Source organism: Haliotis cracherodii, unplaced genomic scaffold, assembly GCF_022045235.1.
Source record: "Haliotis cracherodii isolate W230 unplaced genomic scaffold, xgHalCrac1.p SCAF_6, whole genome shotgun sequence".
NCBI classification, from domain to species: domain Eukaryota; kingdom Metazoa; phylum Mollusca; class Gastropoda; order Lepetellida; family Haliotidae; genus Haliotis; species Haliotis cracherodii.
Genome location: NW_027266319.1, coordinates 3,696,477 through 3,716,124, shown reverse-complemented (window position 1 = coordinate 3,716,124; position 19,648 = coordinate 3,696,477). Strand labels below are relative to the sequence as shown.

Below are 19,648 nucleotides of genomic sequence, written 5' to 3'. Positions count from 1 at the left end.
ATACACCGCAACTTACGTAAATCAGGTTGCAACAAAGGGATCTTCCTCATCCGCAGACTTGACATAAAAGGCGACTTTGCTTGTTGTAGGAGACGAGTAACGGGTGGTCAGTCTCGCTGACTTTGTTGATGCATGTCATCGTATCCCAATTGCGTGGATCGATGCTCATGATGTCTATCACTTGCTTGTCTGGTCCAGATTCGATTATTCACAGAGCGCAATCATATAGTTGGAATATTGCTGAGTGCGGCGTTAAACAACAAACAAACAAACAAACAAACAAACAAACAAAACAAATTATATTGGCCTTGTTATTGGTCCAATGTCAGTGATCATGTTCTGAGGTAGGCATTACAGTCCGCCACGGGCCAATACGACTGACCGACGGCCGATACTAAGGGGCAAAAGAAAGTACACCGAGTTTGTTTTTAATGTAATTGAAAATATAGACCAATATGAAAACAACAGTTTCATGACATATTTATTCATTGACTATTTAAACGATATGTTTTAAAGTAGTAGCAGTCCACGAAATAAGGAAAAGGTACACACATGTAGGAATACTGTCCAATGAACAATGGAAGTATTAGCATTCAGGAATTATTCATACATCTGTAACCTCATTGTACAGTCAGAATAAACAGCCAAGAGATACACAACTATCAACATAATGAACTATGAACAAGTTCAATTATAAGAGAAAGGATATGAGGACAGTAGTTTCTTGCCTGTGACTGCAATAGAAGGAATGCAATCACGCGCACAAGTCGTATTCAGCTTCAGGGGTCGATGGCGTAGCCTAGTGGTTAAAGTGTTTGTTCGTCACGCCGAAGACCCGTGTTCGATTACCCACATGGGCACAATGTGTGAAGCCCATTTCTGGTGTCCCGGCCGTGATATTGCTGGAATATTCCTAAAAGCGATGTAAAACCATACTCACTCACTCAACGTCTATGTTGAAGGTTATGAGGCAGGGATCATATATATAATAAGGACAATAAAAGTAATACGATAACAAAAGGTGGAAACGAACAAGGGAAGCCAACAGATGATGGGCGTTGATATTTTTTTCTCATTCCAAATTCCATTCCAGTTATCCAATCTAAACTCCGGTCTAAAGTCTATTCCATATTTTACACTATGCCGTATGCTCGACAAATATTCGTTATGACATTTCAGATGATGAAAATGGAAACGTTGAAACATATACTGAACCGTAAAAGAAACGTCACCCCAAGTAACATTGCATGAAAAGTTGTCCCTTCAATATCTGGGTATTTTTGTCAAAGTTTCTAAAATTTAACATTACCTTATCCGGAAAAATGAAATTTGATGATAAAAAAACAAAGCAGATGACCATGAAAACGGCAACGGCCATGGTAACCCGATGCACGTGAGTTCCGTGCAAATTGAAATGCACATGCGTTCCCCCATTTCTTGCCCTATAAAAATCCATCCAGATCGGATAACATTCATTCGTTATTGAATTGCTACCACATGCCAAGACTGACAAGAAATCGGCCACCCTAAGCTCTTGGACGATTGCAAGCTGGACAAACCACCCGGCAAGTAGCCAATGCATTTCAAGTCCACGTAACGACCATATACAGGCTCCAGCAACGGTACCAGACCACCAACATTACAGATGACCGACCACGTAGTGGAAGACCAAGGGTCACCACCCGACGTCAGGATCGTCAGATTGTGCTACAGCATCTTCAAGATCGCTTTGTTACTGCTGCGGAAACTGCTCGACAGACCATGGGGACACACCAGCGACGCATCAGTGCGGACACCGTGCGTCGATGATTGACGAGCAGACACCTCCACTGTCACAGGCCACACCGAGGACCCATTCTGACACCACGTCATCGCCGGGACCACAAGTTTCAGCATGATAACGCCCGTGTCCACACTGCGAGAGCAACAAGAAACTTCTTCCAGCAGAATGGCATCAGAACAATGCATCGGCCTGCCCCCAGTCCCGAGTTTTATCCCATTGAGCACCTGTGGGACGAGATTCAAAGACGGTTGAATGACGTCCGACCAAGCCCGACAACTGCAGCTGAACTGCGTCAGGCGTTCCTCAGAGTGTGGGCTTAAGTGCCTATGGCCTTCATCAACCGCCTCAACCATTCCATGTATCGACGTTGCACGGCAGTCATCAATGCACATGGCGGACACACAAGATACTGACTTGTAGTGCCATTTTCCCAGAGACAAGTGTTGTGTTTCACTTTAAGAACTTTTGACACTTTAATTGTAACCTTGATGATCAGTTTTGTCAAGTTTCATCTTTTTAATATGTCTCAAAGTATGTTTACAGGGTTTGGACAAATAAGGTTTCTCATATATGTATCCGTGGTGACGTTTCTTTTGCGGTTCAGTATAGTTGTGACTACGATATAACGAACTATTAACATCTGTGTCACAACGAAATCACACAGTGTACGTAGCGCCGTATAATATAATTATTTATACGGGACAACATTCATGTCGTTTCGCTGTCAATCTCACGGGCTGTTTTTCCCATGTGTGACGACATGGACATATCATTCATTATAACCTTGGGGCAAGGCTACCTACAGAGTAGGAGAGGCTTGCGGACTGGAGACGGGCAGTAGGAGCAAGCTCCCACTGTGTAGAAACAAAGAGGTCATTCCAGCCCAGTGAGTCCTCTCGCCCTTATCGGTCTCCTATCTGCCTGTCACACACTAATCGGAACAACCTGAAACAAATTCCGCCGTTCGTGGTCTTTAAATGAGAAAACAAAGAAAGTCAGTTCCCATATACTCCAGTTTCTACCTCCAAGACTCCCTGTCCAAGACTCCACTCCAAGGCTCCACACAAAGACTCCACTCCACTTGAGATTCTTAATAGTTATGCATTGATCTAAATATGAAACAGATGGGTTGGTTTACAAGGCCGCTTAATTTCTAGTTCAGGTAGGTAACCTAAAGAAAGGGACTTGGCTATTTGACCGATGACCGGTGATGAAAGTAATGCTGATATGCTAATAGTGATGAAGATATCAGTAATGGTGATGAAAACAATCATGATTAGCGGGCACGAACGATTTTTGTAGTTCATGTCGTTAACGGTAACAGCGAGAACACAAACAATGTTGTTTGTTCATTAATCTTATGTTCATCCAGTATGACGTGTCACATCTGATCCTGAACACATCTGGACAGAGGACACAACATGAAAACTAAATGATAAAATCAAAACACGAGAATATGTCATGTGCACCATGTTGATCAGGTGTTCATGATGTGATGAATAATGCCTGACCAGGGTTCAATGAAATGCAGTCGTAATAATTCCCCAGTCATCAGCTGGATGGATGATGTTGCAGGAAGGCAATGCCCATACTATCGACGTCTGTTGCATCGTAGGAGCAGGACAATGTACACAAGTAAACTAAACACTCACGATTGTAATGAAGTTTCCACGACCAAGAAAGACGCGATCTGATTGGTCCTGGGTCCTGGGCTTGCTCATGGCGAGACCACGAACTCAAGAATAGAGCCATCTTCCCGAGGCAAGGGCGTTAACTGACTATAGCAGTTTCCACCCTTGCTGAAAAAGGCTGGTATTCTGAAGTTACATTTTGGCTGGACCAGTCTATGCACAATCCAATCAAAATCGCTTAACGAACTAGACATCCGGTTCGTAAAACAACATGGATTTCAACGCGCAGATTTCGGTCGACTGCAAGAGTTGCAAAGCATGTGTACCGCCAACTGGGCGTCATCATATATGTTGCAAATTTGCTCATGTTTAAATCAAGGTGCTCAAGTGAGTTAATGCACTTTCCCCGTTTCATTACAGTATAGATCTTGATTATCGATCAGATCGTCTTGACTGGGCGCGGCCATTTTATTTGAAGGTAATGAAAGTGATATGAGAGGTGGAATCTGATTAGTCAATAGGCGGGACATAGAAGGGACATAACTCGTAATAGCCACTGGCGTAGTTCGGCAAGGGTGAAAACTGGACTTTTATAGTCAGTCAACGCCCTTGCCCTGGGAAGATGGAATAGAGCTAGGGTGACACGATATTTATCCATTCAGAAAACGATGGTCTTCAGGTAATGTGTACCTGCTCCTAGTATGTAGAGTAGCATTGCGAGTGTGTTAGATTGTAGGTTAGGTGGTGATGTGAGGTGAAATGGGGTTTAGCGCCGCGTTATTGTACTTATATAGCGACATGCATGCACGTGTTGTATGTTCGGCTGCTTGTACTAGTCCAGACTGATTTCATAGTGCTAGCCCACTGAGATACCATGCCGCAGTTTAACATGAATAGCCCACTCAGATACATTATAGACTCCGAGCCGACCAGTCCTTGTTGTAGCCCATTTGTGCCGAGCGCCAGGCAGCGTAACAACAAGTACCATCTTTTAACGTATTTTGGTATGACGCGGCCAGGGATCGAACCCCGTACCTATCAACCTCTTTGCTAAATTTTGTATATCTTGCATATGAAGTACATATGAAGTCTTGGAGATCGATGGGAAAGTTCATATGAAGTGCTTGTCCGGAAAGGAATTACTGTGTGCCTGTTAGGTGATGTGGATAGAGTAAAACATGTTAAGCATAATCTGACAGGAAGGACATTTCTCATTAGAACAGACCATGGTTCTCTCTCTTTGAGATGGTGGATGTGGTGTAGCTCATCATGGCAATTGTGGAACCAGGTCGGGTTGTCAGATAGATATTTAGTCTGATTATGAGTTTGAGATGAGGCACAGACCAGGGCAGTCACACAGCAATGCAGAAGCTATGTAACGGACACCATGTTCTCAGAGTTTATCGTCTGCAGTCGTGAACTCGGTTCAATGAAACCGGTGACCTCAGCACGTGGGTTTCGCAACGGTGCGAAATCTGCACGTGCGTCTCGAAATGGCACGAAATTTGCACGTGCGTCTCGTAGTTTTTGTTCTATCAAGGGTTTACAATGATTGTAAGCCCTCCTGTGAGGTGTTACAATCGTTGTAATACCTCCTGCGAGGTGTTACAATCGTTGTAATACCTCCTACGACGTGTTACAATTTCAAAAACTCCATATCGAGTTACACAAACAGCCAGTAGGTTTATATGGGTGTGATGTTATATGGTCCTGATTTGGTGGCTGGTGGAGGGCATCTTGGGATAAAGAAGACAGTTTCCAAAGTTAAGGCAAAGAATTTCTGGGAGTAGAGGTAGTCATGTTACCATTCTTCCACATCCGAGTCGTTAATGTAGAAAGATGGTATATGGAAGGGCGCCCATATTACCCAGGAATGAGAAATGACCAAGCGCCAGAGACAATCAGTTAAATGCAGAGATGTCACACAATCTGTACAGTGTGTGATGGTTAGCCATCGGAGCTGTGGATGTATTGCCCCAGGAGTGTTCACCCTCTAGATATGGACAGTATGTAGACATGAACGAGGTAGTGTCACGTAGGCGTGCGAGGAACCAAAGATAGTTGGTTCACATTCCAGATATCCCCTGATGACGATTCTTGGTTCATCATCACCATAACGTGCACGTGAGTTTCATCAACATGTTTAATGTTCAATCTGTTTATTTGTACTTGAGGCCTCAGGCCCATATACAAAGTATACAAAGTATACAAAAATAAAAAATGTCCATCAAGGTGATGGCGGTTCATCATACTTATATATTCAATGTGACATAGTGTACAGTAATTAATGATAACATGCTCTCCTCACAAGTGAAGCTTTACAGAATTTTAGCAAGTTTTCTACTATAGCTGGATCATAATCATTTATTAAATTAACAAATTAACAAATGTAACGGACTTGCATGCCTGGATATACCTGATCAATGAGACACAATTCAAAATAGCCGACCGATTTTTCTTGAAATGAGGTTTTTCCTAATGTTTGGGGTTTTTCTTTAGAATATTCGTAACAAAATATGTTCGCGCTGACATATTCTAATGAAACTTACAAGTACGAAAGTTACACACTATTAACAAGACATAGCTAACAGTATTAACATTCACATGTATGTAACTCATGCGCTATCTCATTATAACAGTGTCAATTATGCTGACATGTCTGGAATATAATCTCAATATAATCTTATTGGAATATATTTGATATAATGTGAGTGACAGTGACATTAAAAAGAAATGTATGTATATTTATGCAATATTACAATTTTGTAGGTTCATGGAGGGATGCATCAGGGGGAAAATATGACTTTTGTCGACGTTTAGCTGATGTAATAGTTCTGGTAAAGAAACAACATGCAGATTTGGTTAACTGGACAAAATATGTGACAGTGCTTGTTTGTATCCCCAAATTGATCCTGGAAATAATTCATATACATGTATATGTATTGTTTCAATAGATTTGTCCCCTGTGGGACCGGAGATAGACTGCGTCTTAAGCACCCCATTGCTTGTAAAAGGCGACTAAATTGGGCAACCCATTTGGCGTGGGTTCCACCCCTGTGTTGGTGGAGGAAGGGAGTCTGGTGCTTGAGGGCTCTGGGTCCGTGAATAGTGTTCCTTAAACACCAGTTCTATCAACTGGCTGATCACGCCATGCCAACACTCACAAATGTACTTGAGAAGTACTTTTATCAGGTCAGACATCTGCTGGTGCTAGGTCGCCCTATATCTAAAAAAGGACAGGGTGAACTATGCGTGTAATGAAAGAACTGGATCCGATCTGGACCTGAGCCAGCAGTCAACTTTTGAATGATTCAACTGTTTTATCTCTGTTTTCACATTCATCGCCTGCAGAATTTGAATACTTTTACGTATTTGTGAGACGTGACATACAGCAGGCCGTCACCATCAAGACAGACACCAGCAGGATATGTCAGACAATCCTGTTGTGTGAAGACATCTCTGACAAACTGCCCCGACTCTGTCAGCTGAATCACCTTGTGGGAGCTAGAGTCTACAAGCAGGATATCTCCCGTGCTGGTTGTTGTGATACCTACAGGATATGTCAGAGCTCTGTCTCCTGTGGGAGTGTAGGTGAAAACAGCGTCTCCTTCACTGGTCACACATACAAGGGATTTTACTCCTGTTTCACTGACTATCAAGTTGTTGTTTCTGGTGACATGGATGTAGCGTGGATTCCCGATTACTCCCATGTTGATAGACCTCAGTATCCTCCCTGCCATGTCCAGTATGTCCACAGAGTGAGAATGTCCATATCTACCTGCCGCCAGCTGTGAAGGACTCAGACAGGCTAGAGCGAAGTACACCTTTCTTGTTTTTATAGTTGACAGTAATACAGGATCTGGAGCAACATTCACTGTAACTATTTCCTGACTGCCTGGAACACTGACACCTATCTCACTCTCACTTAACTTGGCTATTTGCCAAGGAGCATTAGACAGCAGAAGCTGATTATGAAAGGATTTGAAGTTTGATGTGTAATATGTTTTGAGTCTCTTGTTATTGTAATCTGCAACTACTGTTACTTTGATGTCATCAACAGTCAAAACTGTGACGTCATACAAGCTAGGATTCTCCCCGTCCAAATATTCCTTGCAGTCAATGGTGTGATGTAGAACAGGAAAAGACCTGGGGTCACTCACATCATGGACGACTTCAACCTCCCCCAGCTGTAGCTCATCAACTGCTTTACTCAGCTTGTCCAGGTCGTGTGTCAATACAACCCTTCCTGCTGCTGGCCTGTTGTCCGTGTCTCTGTTGTCTGTAGACGTCTCACCCATCGACTCATAGACGGCATACATGTCCACCTCACAGTTGGACGTCACAGCATAGGCTGTGAACTCATACTGCTGCTGGTACATCTGTAGCTCGATCTCCTGGGATTTTATATCTGCTTGTAACTCATGTAATTGTTCATCAGTAGCCTTGTCGATGTCACCAAGGAGTTGCTTCTCTTTTCTTAAAATAGCACGCATCACTGTTTCCCGTGTCTTTGTGACTTGATCTTTGAGGGTTTGTGAATTACTCTTCACATCTTGAATTGTAGATTTTCTCCGGGTTATGTTGATATTAGTTGCCGCCATGTTGATTCTGAGCTGCTCTATTTTGTTTGTCAGTTGTTCCTTCACAAGAGGGGTCATACCTTCTATTGTATCAACATCCTTACATGCCCTGTGTTTTATACTGCAACATATCGTGCATATTGCCCGCTTGCAGTCCTTACAGAACAACTCTATCGGTTTGTCTCTGTGGACTTGACACATGAAGCGACGCTTGACCTTTGTTTTGGTGTGATCAGACAAGTGAGCTACTTCATGGTCACACAACCCTGGCATCATGTTGTGCAACTGGAGACATCCTTCACAGTACACAACATCACAGACAGAGCACCAAGAAGTGGCGGGAGTTTTCTTTCCTTGTTTCGTACAAACACTGCACAAGTTTTCCTCCACACCTACAAAAACAAGAGTGCTTAATTTCAATTGTCAAAAACATGATAAGAATCGCACACCATCTAAAGAAATAATAACATGTAACACATTAGTTTTGTCACAAACGGCCACGCCCTTTCTGGAGATGAACATATCATATGATACAGGTTGTGATGAAACAATGATGCTGTCTCACAATGTAGCACTTCCTTGTCAATCATGGCGTACAGGTAATCATAACCACAAGATTATTGTTTGCTGACTAGATATACAATAACAGATGTATATTAAAACCTGAGGGTGTTACAGCGTCTTTATAGATGGGAGCCTCAATTTACAGAAGACTTAACAATGAGATGTATATAAATGTTTTCATTTAACGTGTTTTGTAACAAGGTAGGGCCAGCCAGGTAGATGCACCTGCAACTATAGATCACCCCCACAGTTCAGCCACCACAACTCTGTCCTAGCTGTGACATATATTGTAACGCCCAATCAGGATAAGCAGAGAAAGATTGTGACATTTGTATGCTAACTTGTTACACAAAATTCTGTTTTTCAGGGGCTCTTTGTCACAAACGGAATGGAATGTATTGGCCTTTGCAAGAAAGAAATGTTTATCCTGCATCAAGATCTATTAACATGAAGTAAACATGAGCAATTCTATGAGTGAATGTTCGTATATACACACGTGTGTGGTTGTTAACATACCTTTTAAAAAGGTAGTCAGTCAGTAGAATTATAAACTGATTACCCTTTGTGCCGGGTCCAAAGTCATCCATCAGCCCCTGTATGACGTGGCTTGGTTTCAGGTGTCTGACCAACTCCTCTACTGGACTGTCAGGGTTGGTCACACTCGTCAGTTGTCTGCAGGAGGGACATCGGATGGACTTGGCTCGTACTGCTTCCGGCTGTGTGTTGATGTATTTCAGCAGACAGGACTTACAGAATGTATGATGACAGTGAAGTGTGGCTGGGTCTGTGAACACCTCAGAACAGATGACACAGGTGAGGTGGTTTTCGGTCAGCTTCTTAGCGGTCGCCATCTGAAGCAAATCGAACAGCTAAATGAAGTATAGATGGATGTGTTGTAGATATAATTATAAAACATGTACACGGTCGCATCAACCCAGATGTCCAAAGATGTGACATCTTTACAAGCAGTGAGACGGGAGAGATAAGAAGACGCCCCATTGCATTGTATATCTGTGGTGCTGCTGTGGGTAAAGGGGGGTAACTCTTGTTCTCATACTCTACCCTGAGCAATGAATATGAGGAATGAATACCATGTTTTGAAAACATGATCAACTGTCGTTTCCGTTATGGGGCAATTTCAACTAACACACGGTGATGTTTCAGCGTCTTGAAGTGAAAGGTTAATCAAGTTTGAGAGACCCATCGCACCTACCTCGAACACCACACGTTCTTCAATACCTTGACTTCCTTGTTGCCCGTCACTCCACAACTTTGTCACGTGACCTTAGCAGGTCAAGAATGCGAGTGAACACGTGGTATATCCATTTGTCAAGAATATATGTATTTACAACTTCTATGACAATATTGTAGTTGTTTTCAGTGACACAAAGACTGTACGACAAGAGGGATGACTCTCCAATAGTGCATCTGTTTGTGACGGGTGCCACCGGTGGAGCAGGATACGAACACCTTTTCGTGAACACCTGGTGTCATCACTAGTTGATAGTGATTCATAAACGCATGCCCATGATATAGTCATGACCGTACAATGGACTTTGATTTCTTTTATTATGGAAAAGTTTCGTCGCATTTATTTAACCAAGCCGGTGATCCACAACCATCTTATATTCGTCACATCATCACAGAGTGTAGATGACCTATTGACAGCAGGTCAATAGAATGGTCACTTGAGGATAAGTCCAATATTTTGTTGTCGCAGAGTGGGTGTTTATTACACTATAGTATTTAATAAGATACATTTTCACATGAACTTCCATAACGATTTAATATATCTCTCATTTTGTATTCTGTCCATGGAGGTTCTACAACAGAATTAACCACTATTATTTTGTGCTTCGTAAGAAGCAGCTGAATCGAGGATTGGATGGTGTGAACACACAACCTTTGACCTGGTCAGCTTTGTGTCACACTTTGTGTCGGAATTATTGCTAATTCCGGACCGAGACATGAATATTTACAGATCGCCAGGCTTAAACATTGCTGAATGTGGCTTATATATATTCTGACATTGACCAAAACATCACAGGTTAAGTTAAGGAATGCAGGTTTCCCATCAAAATGTGAGTTGCATGGATCTTTGTCTTTCAGTGTCCCATTCCACTCTGGCAGTGTTTGGATTATTTAGTATGGAATGTTTTTATTTTCTAAAATCGACGTGAAAACATAAACATCAAACATCATAAAATCTTGACATGTGTCATAAACACTGTTCACTTCCACAGTTAACTCTGCATGGTAAGTATTGTATGTATTTATTTTCGACTATTTCAAAATAGTCTGAGTACTCACTCACTCAGTCACCCACCTACCCACTCATTCACTCACTCGCTATTTATCTACTGCACTCCTATATACACACAGATAGACATAAGATATGGATGTTGTTCAAAGGAACGTAACTCTGATCAAAACTTGAACATCCCGACAACGTCTCGCTTGACCCAAGAAGCTCACCTGTCCTCAAGAACATGTTTCCAGCACACTTCCTCATATACATGTCTCCTTCTTACATTAGCAACTTCAATGACACGTGTATGTTAATGTGTGCAGTGGGGGAGGGGTGGAGGTTGAGGTGGGTATGTAGGTTGGGCTCACCAGCAGATGTTTACTATAGACCTCATTTCTACTTTCGTTTTAACACGTTACCATGACCTCAGATAAATGTTACCAAAACCTTGTCTACCTAGCTGGTATTTGTTTATGTCGATAACAGTAGTATTCTAGGATTTGATCCTTAATCAACGATGCAGATTCAGCTGCTAACTGACATGATACAGAAATATATGGATGTAATCATTGTTGACTCCTGTAGTATACATCGATCATTCGTCACCACTCGCCCCTTTCCGTAACCTGCGGCTTGTCCCGGAATAACACGAGTTGGTCACGAATGATGCATCGATATCAAGCTTTCTGTGTTCAAGTGAAACCGTGGTCCTTGCAGGTATACAGTATACCCCAGGTAACGCAGCTATGTACTGTAGGCTAAAGTAACATCTATATTTGTGTGTGAAATGTTATCTAACTACGTGACATACCGATATTACAATGGGGGCTTCTGCTCTCCGAAGGCGTCCCACTTCCTGGTGGCTGGCTTGTGTCACGTGACACAACTTAGTCCACGTGATCTGTTGACGGCAGGTATATTTACTGAACCGAAAAAGAAACGTCACAGTGGCTAGATATGTGAAAAACCTAATTTGTCCAAACACTGTAAACATACTTTGAGACATATTAAAAAGATGAAACTTGACAAAACTGATCATCAAGGTTGAAATTAAAGTGTCAAATGTTCTTACAGAGAAACACAACACTAGTCTCTGAGAAAATGGCATCACAAGTCAGTATCTCGTGTGTCCGCCATGTGCATTGATGACTGCCGTGCAACGTCGATACATGTTATGGATGAGGCGGTTGATGAAGGCCATAGGCACTTGAGCTCACACTCCGTGGAACGCCCCACAGGTGCTTAATGGGATTTAAATCGGGACTGATGTCAGGCCACTGCATGGTTCTGATGCCATTCTGCTGGAGGAAGTCTCGTGTTGCTCTCGCAGTGTGGGCAAGGGCGTTATCATGCTGAAACTCGTGGTTGCGGCGATGTGCTAAATGAGGTATGGCATGTGGTCTCAAGACTTGATCAATGTACCGAACTGCCGTGACACCATTGCCTCTCCCTTGACCGATGTTCTGGAAGACCACAGTGCCGATCCGCACTAATGTGTCACTGGTGTATCCCCATGGTTAGACTAACATTTAGTCTCTGAAATCTTATATTACACAATATCCTTCTTGACACTTAAAATAAAAAAATTCCCTCTGCTGATTTCAGAATAGAGCTAGCTTGAGCTGGCTAGACTTGCTTTTGTATGCATTTCTAGATTATTATTTTTTCATAAAATAAATATATTCCACGGTCATGGTGCAGGACTACCCCATGGTCTGTCGAGCAGTTTCCGCAGCAGTAACAAAGCGATCTTGAAGATGCTGTCGCACAATCTGACGATCCTGACGTCGGGTGGTGATCCTTGGTCTTCCATTACGTGGTCTGTCATCTGTAGTGGTGGTGGTCTGGTACCGTTGCTGGAGTCTGTATATGGTCTTTACCTGGACTTCAAATGCATTGGCTACCTGACGGGCGCTTTGTCCAGCTTGCAATCGTCCAAGGGCTTGGTGTCGCTGTGTTCTTGTCAATCTTGGCATGTGGTAGCTTTTGGGCGATCGTTTTTTTGTCATCTGCTTTGTGTTTTTATCATCAAATTTATTTTTTCCGGACAATGTAATGTTAAATGTTAGAAATTTTGACAAAAAATACCCAGATAATTGAATGACAACTTTGCATGCAAGTTTACTGGGGATGACTTTTCTTTTGCGGTTCAGTATATATATTCCACAGCAACTATATACGACAAACCCGATGGCGGATCAAGAGGGAGCGAGTGTGGGGCGGGGGTGAGGGTGGTCGGGGTGGGGAATGACATTTTGTATACATATTGCCTGATTGATACACATAGAAAGGAAATCACATTGATTTGTTTTCTAAACTCGTTTTACTGAATAATTCTAAGATGGGCAATGAAGAAAATTGTACGAAATACGTTTGATACACATTCCAAAACGGAGCCAATATTAATAGTATGAGCATAGTCAAAGTGATGTTTTTGTATTTTAACCTGATAAGATATTCTGAAATAAATAATTACTTTCACACCTTCACGAGATGACGATACACTCTAACAACGATTCAGAATAGTACATTCATTGTTAGTTACTACTATGTGAGAATTCCTAGTTAGAATTGGTCCTCAGCAACCTATGCTTGTCGCAAAGGGCGTCTGTATGGATCGGGTTGTCGTGCATGATTGGTTGATTGTCTGTGATTGCATCCCGGCGGTTTCGGACTTTGCTCATAATTTTAAGCAATAAACAAATGAAACAAAATCATGATGGCGTATTTACATGTCCGCCATCACTTCTAGATAAATACTATCAATCAGTATCAGTTTGTTCTTAACTTAGACTGATTGAATGCTACAGGTAATCGATGATGACGATTGTCCTGATCAAAGACGGTTTTCACCAATATATACTACTTATATCATGGTGGGAATACTGAGAGACAAGCCTTCCTCGTCAATACAATATAACTTGCAATGATTTTCAAGCAATTTTCTGATATAACACATATCCCTGTCGAACGGTGAGTAGTTTGTTATAATCAGATGACGTTAACCCGAACCTTTGACTATTGATGGAATTTTTAAATATGTTTAAAAACTCAAATATCTTCTTAAATATGTAACATATTGAAACTGATAAGCCATCATCCTCATAAAAAACAATATCAACACCATTTAAGGAATTAATAGTTCAAATTTATTATATATTTTATAATCACTTGTTGCAATTCCTATTTTGACCGATATCCGACAGATAATGCGCCCATCCACTTCAACAGCAGAACCTGAGAACTGCAGAAAGCAAGCCACCAGCGGGACTCTCTCAGAAATAGGACCCCACATCCGACGATAACCGGTACAGCCGTTTGAAATACAGCCGCGTCATCTCCGGCGGTCCGACCAAGCGTTAAAGTAATTAGGACGAGCAGTAAGCAAGGCTGTAACTGATCAGACTGACTATCAATAACCACACACAGACTTGGTATGTTCTCAAGACGCTTATATATAAAGAGCATTCATTCCGCTACAAAGGCACGTAGAGTGTGGAAAAGATCTGAGCTTTTGTAAATCTTCGAATACGAGAACAAAATGGTAACAAGCAAGGGACTCACACAACTCTTCCCCGCGAATTGCCACAAGTTACACAAGCGTAAGGAACCATCACGACCCTGAACATTGAGTAATGGGCTTATTTTTGTATTCAAGTATTCTTTCGTAATATGACCAAGAACCACGCGTATTGAACGTGTTCCTTGATTTATTTGTATTACTGATATAATACGTTGAGTTATTAAACAAATAACTGCCAAAAAATATACCGAGACACGTAAACTTCCACCTATGCATTATGAGGGTATTTAAAACCCAGTTTTGTTCTCAGTAATATCCCCATTCTTTTCCCAAAAGAAGATAATTTTTAACCCATACTACAGCTTTTAGAAATACTAGTACTGTCAGTAGAAACAAATGATGCCATCGAGGACAGGTGTAGAGCTAAAGCAGATTTCAAACGTCAAACATTTATAGTAACCTCATTTGTATCTTGGATATGAGAGGTAGCGAGTGTGTTGATAGAGTTGTGTTATGTTTAAGTGATATTTAGGGTTACTTCAATCAATACTACATTTTGAAGAAATATTATTACATCAGTACAAATAACTGATACCAATGGGGATACATGTAAACCAATTCTCAAAGCATCCACACACTGCTATAGCCTCCATCAATAGCTGAACGCTCGTTGTGTTATATATCTCTTGAGCACACGTTGGAGCAATTACGAGCTCGATTGTTTAACTGATAATCTTAAGGCTTGAACCATACCTAACTACGTGAACTGGTTTCTCAACACACGTCAGATATGTTGTAAGTCTCAGACGTTTACCCCTTAATGGTGAAACCCAGAAGCACGGGTATGGTGCTGGACCAGGAAGCTGTATGCTCTAAGCTGCTATCTAGACTTAACTTAAATAGATATGTTTCGCTACGTAATGATAAAGAACACAGACTCTGGCTACTTGCACTTGAACGTTCTGAACAGTTCCCAAACCTGTCTCATCTTGTACGGCTGGGATGCATAAATATAGAATCCAGGGAATGTCGATGTGGAATTGTAGCTCATGATATTATTAAGCATGTCTTTTTGTATTGTACATTGAATATGAATGACAGAAATGAACTATTTGAAATCATTTGTGATGTGATAGATGTCTCTACATTTGCAAGACTATGTAGTGAGGACGATGATACAATCCTGTCTGTACTACTAGGCGGTATGCCTGAGTGTGTTAGCTCTTTATCTCAAAGTCTATGGGGTGACCTTATGGTTATTGTGTCAAGACATTGTAGGAAATGGCTGTATCTGTTACAAAACAGTTATAAGAATGCTTGATTGTCATGCATGTTGTAGTTATCATTTCTAATAATATTGTTCAATTGTACTACTGTACAGCTCTGTAATTATACATAATATCATATATGATATGTATCTTCAATATCTGGAGGAAATAAAGAATATCTATATATCTCTTGAGCACACGTTGAAGCAATTACGAGCTCGATTGTTTAACTGATAATCTTAAGGCTTGAACCATACCTAACTACGTGAACTGGTTTCTCAACACACGTCAGATATGTTGTAAGTCTCAGACGTTTACCCCTTAATGGTGAAACCCAGAAGCACGGGTATGGTGCTGGCAAACCTAGAAACATAATCGGGACGAACCCTGTCACTGAGCGTTCCTTTAACAAATGTCCTTTACAAATCAGGTCACATTTCTGCACACGAAAGATCGTCCTCTGTTAAACCACTGACATGGTGAATTACGTTTGCAAAGAATGAACAAGAGCCGATCTGGACTTGTTGTTAAATGTCAGTTTTGTATATCTTTTGTATATATGTGTATGGAGATAAAAAATATCTCTATTTTCACATTTAGCGTCTGTAGAAATTGAATACTTTCACGTATCTGTCAGACGTAACATACAGCAGGCCGTCACCATCAAGACAGACACCACGAGGACAATTCAGACCATCCTGTTGTGTGAGGACATCTCTAACAAACTGCCCCGACTCTGTCAGCTGAATCACCTTGTGGGAGTCATAGTCTACAAGCAGGATATCTCCTGTGCTGGTTGTTGTGACACCCCAAGGATATGTCAGATCTATGTCTCCTGTGAGAGTGTAGGTGAAAACATCGTCTCCTTCACTGGTCACACATACAAGGGATTTTACTGCTACTTCACTGACTAGCAAGTTGTTGTTTCTGGTGACATGGATGTAGTCTGGATTCCCGTTTACTCCCGTTTTGATAGACCTCAGTCTCCTCCCTGTCATGTCCAGTATGTCCACAGAGTGAGACTGTTTATATGTACCTGCCGCCAGCTGTGAAGGACTCAGAGAGGCTAGAGCGTAATACTTCTTGCTTGTTTTGATAGTTGACAGTAATACAGGACCTGGGGTAACATTCACTGTAACTATTTCCTGACTGTCTGGAACACTGACAGCTATCTGACTCTCACTTAACTTGGCTATTTGCCAAGGACCATCAGAAAGCAGAAGCTGATTATGAAAGGATTTGAAGTTTGATGTGTAATATGTTTTGAGTCTCTTGTTATCAGAATCTGTCACTACTGTCACTTTGATGTCATCAACAGTCAACACTGTGACGTCACAAAAATCAGGATCCTCCCCGTCCCCATCTTCCTTGCAGTCAATGGTGTGATGTAGAACAGGAGAAGACTCGGGATCACTCACATCAGTGACGACTTGAACCTCCCCCAGCTGTAGCTCATCAACTGCTTTACTCAGCTTGTCCAGGTTTTGTGTCAATACAACCCATCCTGCTGCTGGCCTGTTGTCCGTGTCTCTGTTGTCTGTAGACGTCTCACCCACCGACTCATAAATGGCGTACATGTCCATCTCACAGTCGGACGTCACAGCATTGGCTGTGAACTCATACTGCTGCTGGTACGTCTGTAGCTCGATCTCCTGGGATTTTATATCTGCTTGTAACTCATGTAATTGTTCATCAGTATATTTGTTGATCTGCCAAAGGAGCTGCTTCTCTTTTCTTAAAATAGCATGCATCACTGTATCCCGTGTCGTTATGACTTGATCTTTGAGGGTTTGTGAATTACTCTTTACATCTTGAATTGTAGATTTTCTCTGGGTTATGATATTATTCATAGCTGCAATGTTGATTCCGAGTTTCTCTATTTTGCTTGTCAGTTGTTCCTTCACAAGAGGGGTGGTGCTCTCTATTGTATCAACATCCTTACATGCCCTGTGTTTTATGCTGCAACATATCGTGCATATTGCCTGCTTGCAGTCTTTACAGAACAACTCTATCGGTTTGTCTCTGTGGACTTGACACATGAAGCGACGCTTGACCTTTGTCTTGGTGTGATCAGACAAGTGAGCGACTTCATGGTCACACAACCCTGGCATCATGTTGTGCATCTGGAGACATCCTTCACAGAACACAACATCGCAGACAGCGCACCAAGAAGTGGCAGGAGTTGTCTTTCCTTGTTTCGTACAAACACTGCACAAGTGTTCCTCCACAGCTGAAAAGACAAGTGTGCTTAATTTCATTTGTCAAAAACATGATAAGAATCGCACACCATCTAAAGAAATAATAACATGTAACACATTAGTTTTGTCATTAGCGGCCACGCCCTTTCTGGAGATGAACATATCATATGACACAGGTGGTAATGAAACAATGATGCTGTCTCACAATGTAGCACTCCCTAGTCAATCATGACCTACAGGTAATCATAACCACAAGATTATTGTTTGCTGACTAGATATGCAATAACAGATGCCTATTAGAACCTGCGGTCTTTATAGATGGAAGCCTCAATTTACAGAAGACTTAACAATAAGAATATAAATGTTTTCATTTAACGTGTTTTGTAACGAAGTAGGGCCAGCCAGGTAGATGCACCTGCAACTATAGATCACCCCCACAGTTTAGCCACCACAACTATGTCCTAGCTGTGACATATATTGTAACGCCCAATCAGGATAAGCAGAGAAAGATTGTGACATTTGTATGCTAACTTGTTACACAAAATTCTGTTTTTCAGGGGCTCTTTTTCGCAAACGGAATGGAATTTATTGGCCTTTGCAAGAAAGAAATGTGTATCCTGCATCAAAATCTGTTAACATGAAGTCAAAATGAGCAATCCTATGAGTGAATGCTCGTCTATGCACACATGTGTGGTTGTTTACATATCTTTTAAAAGGGTATATTAGTCAGACAGTACAATACTAAGCTGATTACCCTTTGTGCCTGGTCCAAAGTCGTCCATCAGCCCCTGTATGACGTGGCTTGGTTTCAGCTGACTGACCCACTCCTCTACTGGACTGTCAGGGTTGGTCACATTCGTCAGTTGTCTACAGGAGGGACATGGGATGGACCTGGCTTGTACTGCTTCCTGCTGTGTGTTGATGTATTTCAGCAGACAGGACTTACAGAATGTGTGATTGCACTGAAGTGTGGCAGGGTCTGTGAACACCTCTGTACAGATGGCACAGGAGAGGTGGTTTTCTGTCAGCTTCTTAGCGGTCGCCATCTGAAGCAAAGTGAACAGCTATATGAAGTATAGATGCATGTGTTGTAGACATAATCATAAAACATGTACATGATCGCATCAACCCCGACATCCAAGAAGTAACATCTTTACAAGCAGTGAGACGGGAGAGATAAGAAGACGCCCCATTGCATTGTATATCTGTGGTGCTGCTGTTGGTAAAGGGGGCTAACTCTTGTTGTCATACTCTACCCTGAGCAATGAATATGAGGAATGAATACCATGTATTGAAAACATGATCAACTGTCGTTTCCGTTATGGTTCAGTTTACACGGTGATGTTTTAGCGTCTTGAAGTGAAAGGCAAATCAAGTTTGAGAGACCCATCGCAACTAGCTAGAGCACGCATGTACTTCGATATGTTTACTTCCTTGTTGCCTGTCACTCGGCAACTTTGTCACGTGACCTTAGCAGCTCAAGAATGCGAGTGAACACGTGGTATATCCAGTTGTCAAAAACTGCCTTTGTTTGGATGCGCACCGTCCTCTGTAAAGTAAAACATTTGGATTTAAGAAATGCCAAGAATATATGTATTTACAACTTCTATGACAATATTGTAGTTGTTTTCAGTGACACAAAGACTGTACGACAAGAGAGATGACTCCAATAGTCTCCAATAGTGCATCTGTTTTAATGGATACGAACACCTTTTCGTGAACACCTGGACTTTGATTTTTCTTTTATTATGGAAAAGTTTCGTCGCATGTATTTAACCAAGCCGGTGATCCACAACCATCTTATATTCGTCACATCGTCACAGAGTGTAGATGACCTATTGACAGCAGGTCAA

The 19,648-nt window shown here is 41.7% G+C and overlaps 2 protein-coding genes across 2 annotated transcripts; both read right to left on the bottom strand.

Annotated features, from left to right (window-relative positions):
* Window positions 1-6,655: 6,655 nt before the first annotated feature.
* On the bottom strand, window positions 6,656-11,694 carry LOC139445470 (tripartite motif-containing protein 2-like). Its single transcript, XM_071226615.1, has 3 exons — window positions 11,618-11,694; window positions 9,118-9,409; window positions 6,656-8,386 (listed from the first exon to the last, which is right to left on the bottom strand). The coding sequence occupies exons 2-3, from the start codon at window positions 9,407-9,409 to the stop codon at window positions 6,753-6,755; spliced, it is 1,926 nt and encodes a 641-aa protein (XP_071082716.1). The 5' UTR covers window positions 11,618-11,694; the 3' UTR covers window positions 6,656-6,752.
* Window positions 11,695-13,994: 2,300 nt separating this feature from the next.
* On the bottom strand, window positions 13,995-18,841 carry LOC139444858 (tripartite motif-containing protein 2-like). Its single transcript, XM_071225849.1, has 2 exons — window positions 18,550-18,841; window positions 13,995-17,827 (listed from the first exon to the last, which is right to left on the bottom strand). The coding sequence occupies exons 1-2, from the start codon at window positions 18,839-18,841 to the stop codon at window positions 16,194-16,196; spliced, it is 1,926 nt and encodes a 641-aa protein (XP_071081950.1). The 3' UTR covers window positions 13,995-16,193.
* Between the last annotated feature and the right edge of the window lie 807 nt (window positions 18,842-19,648).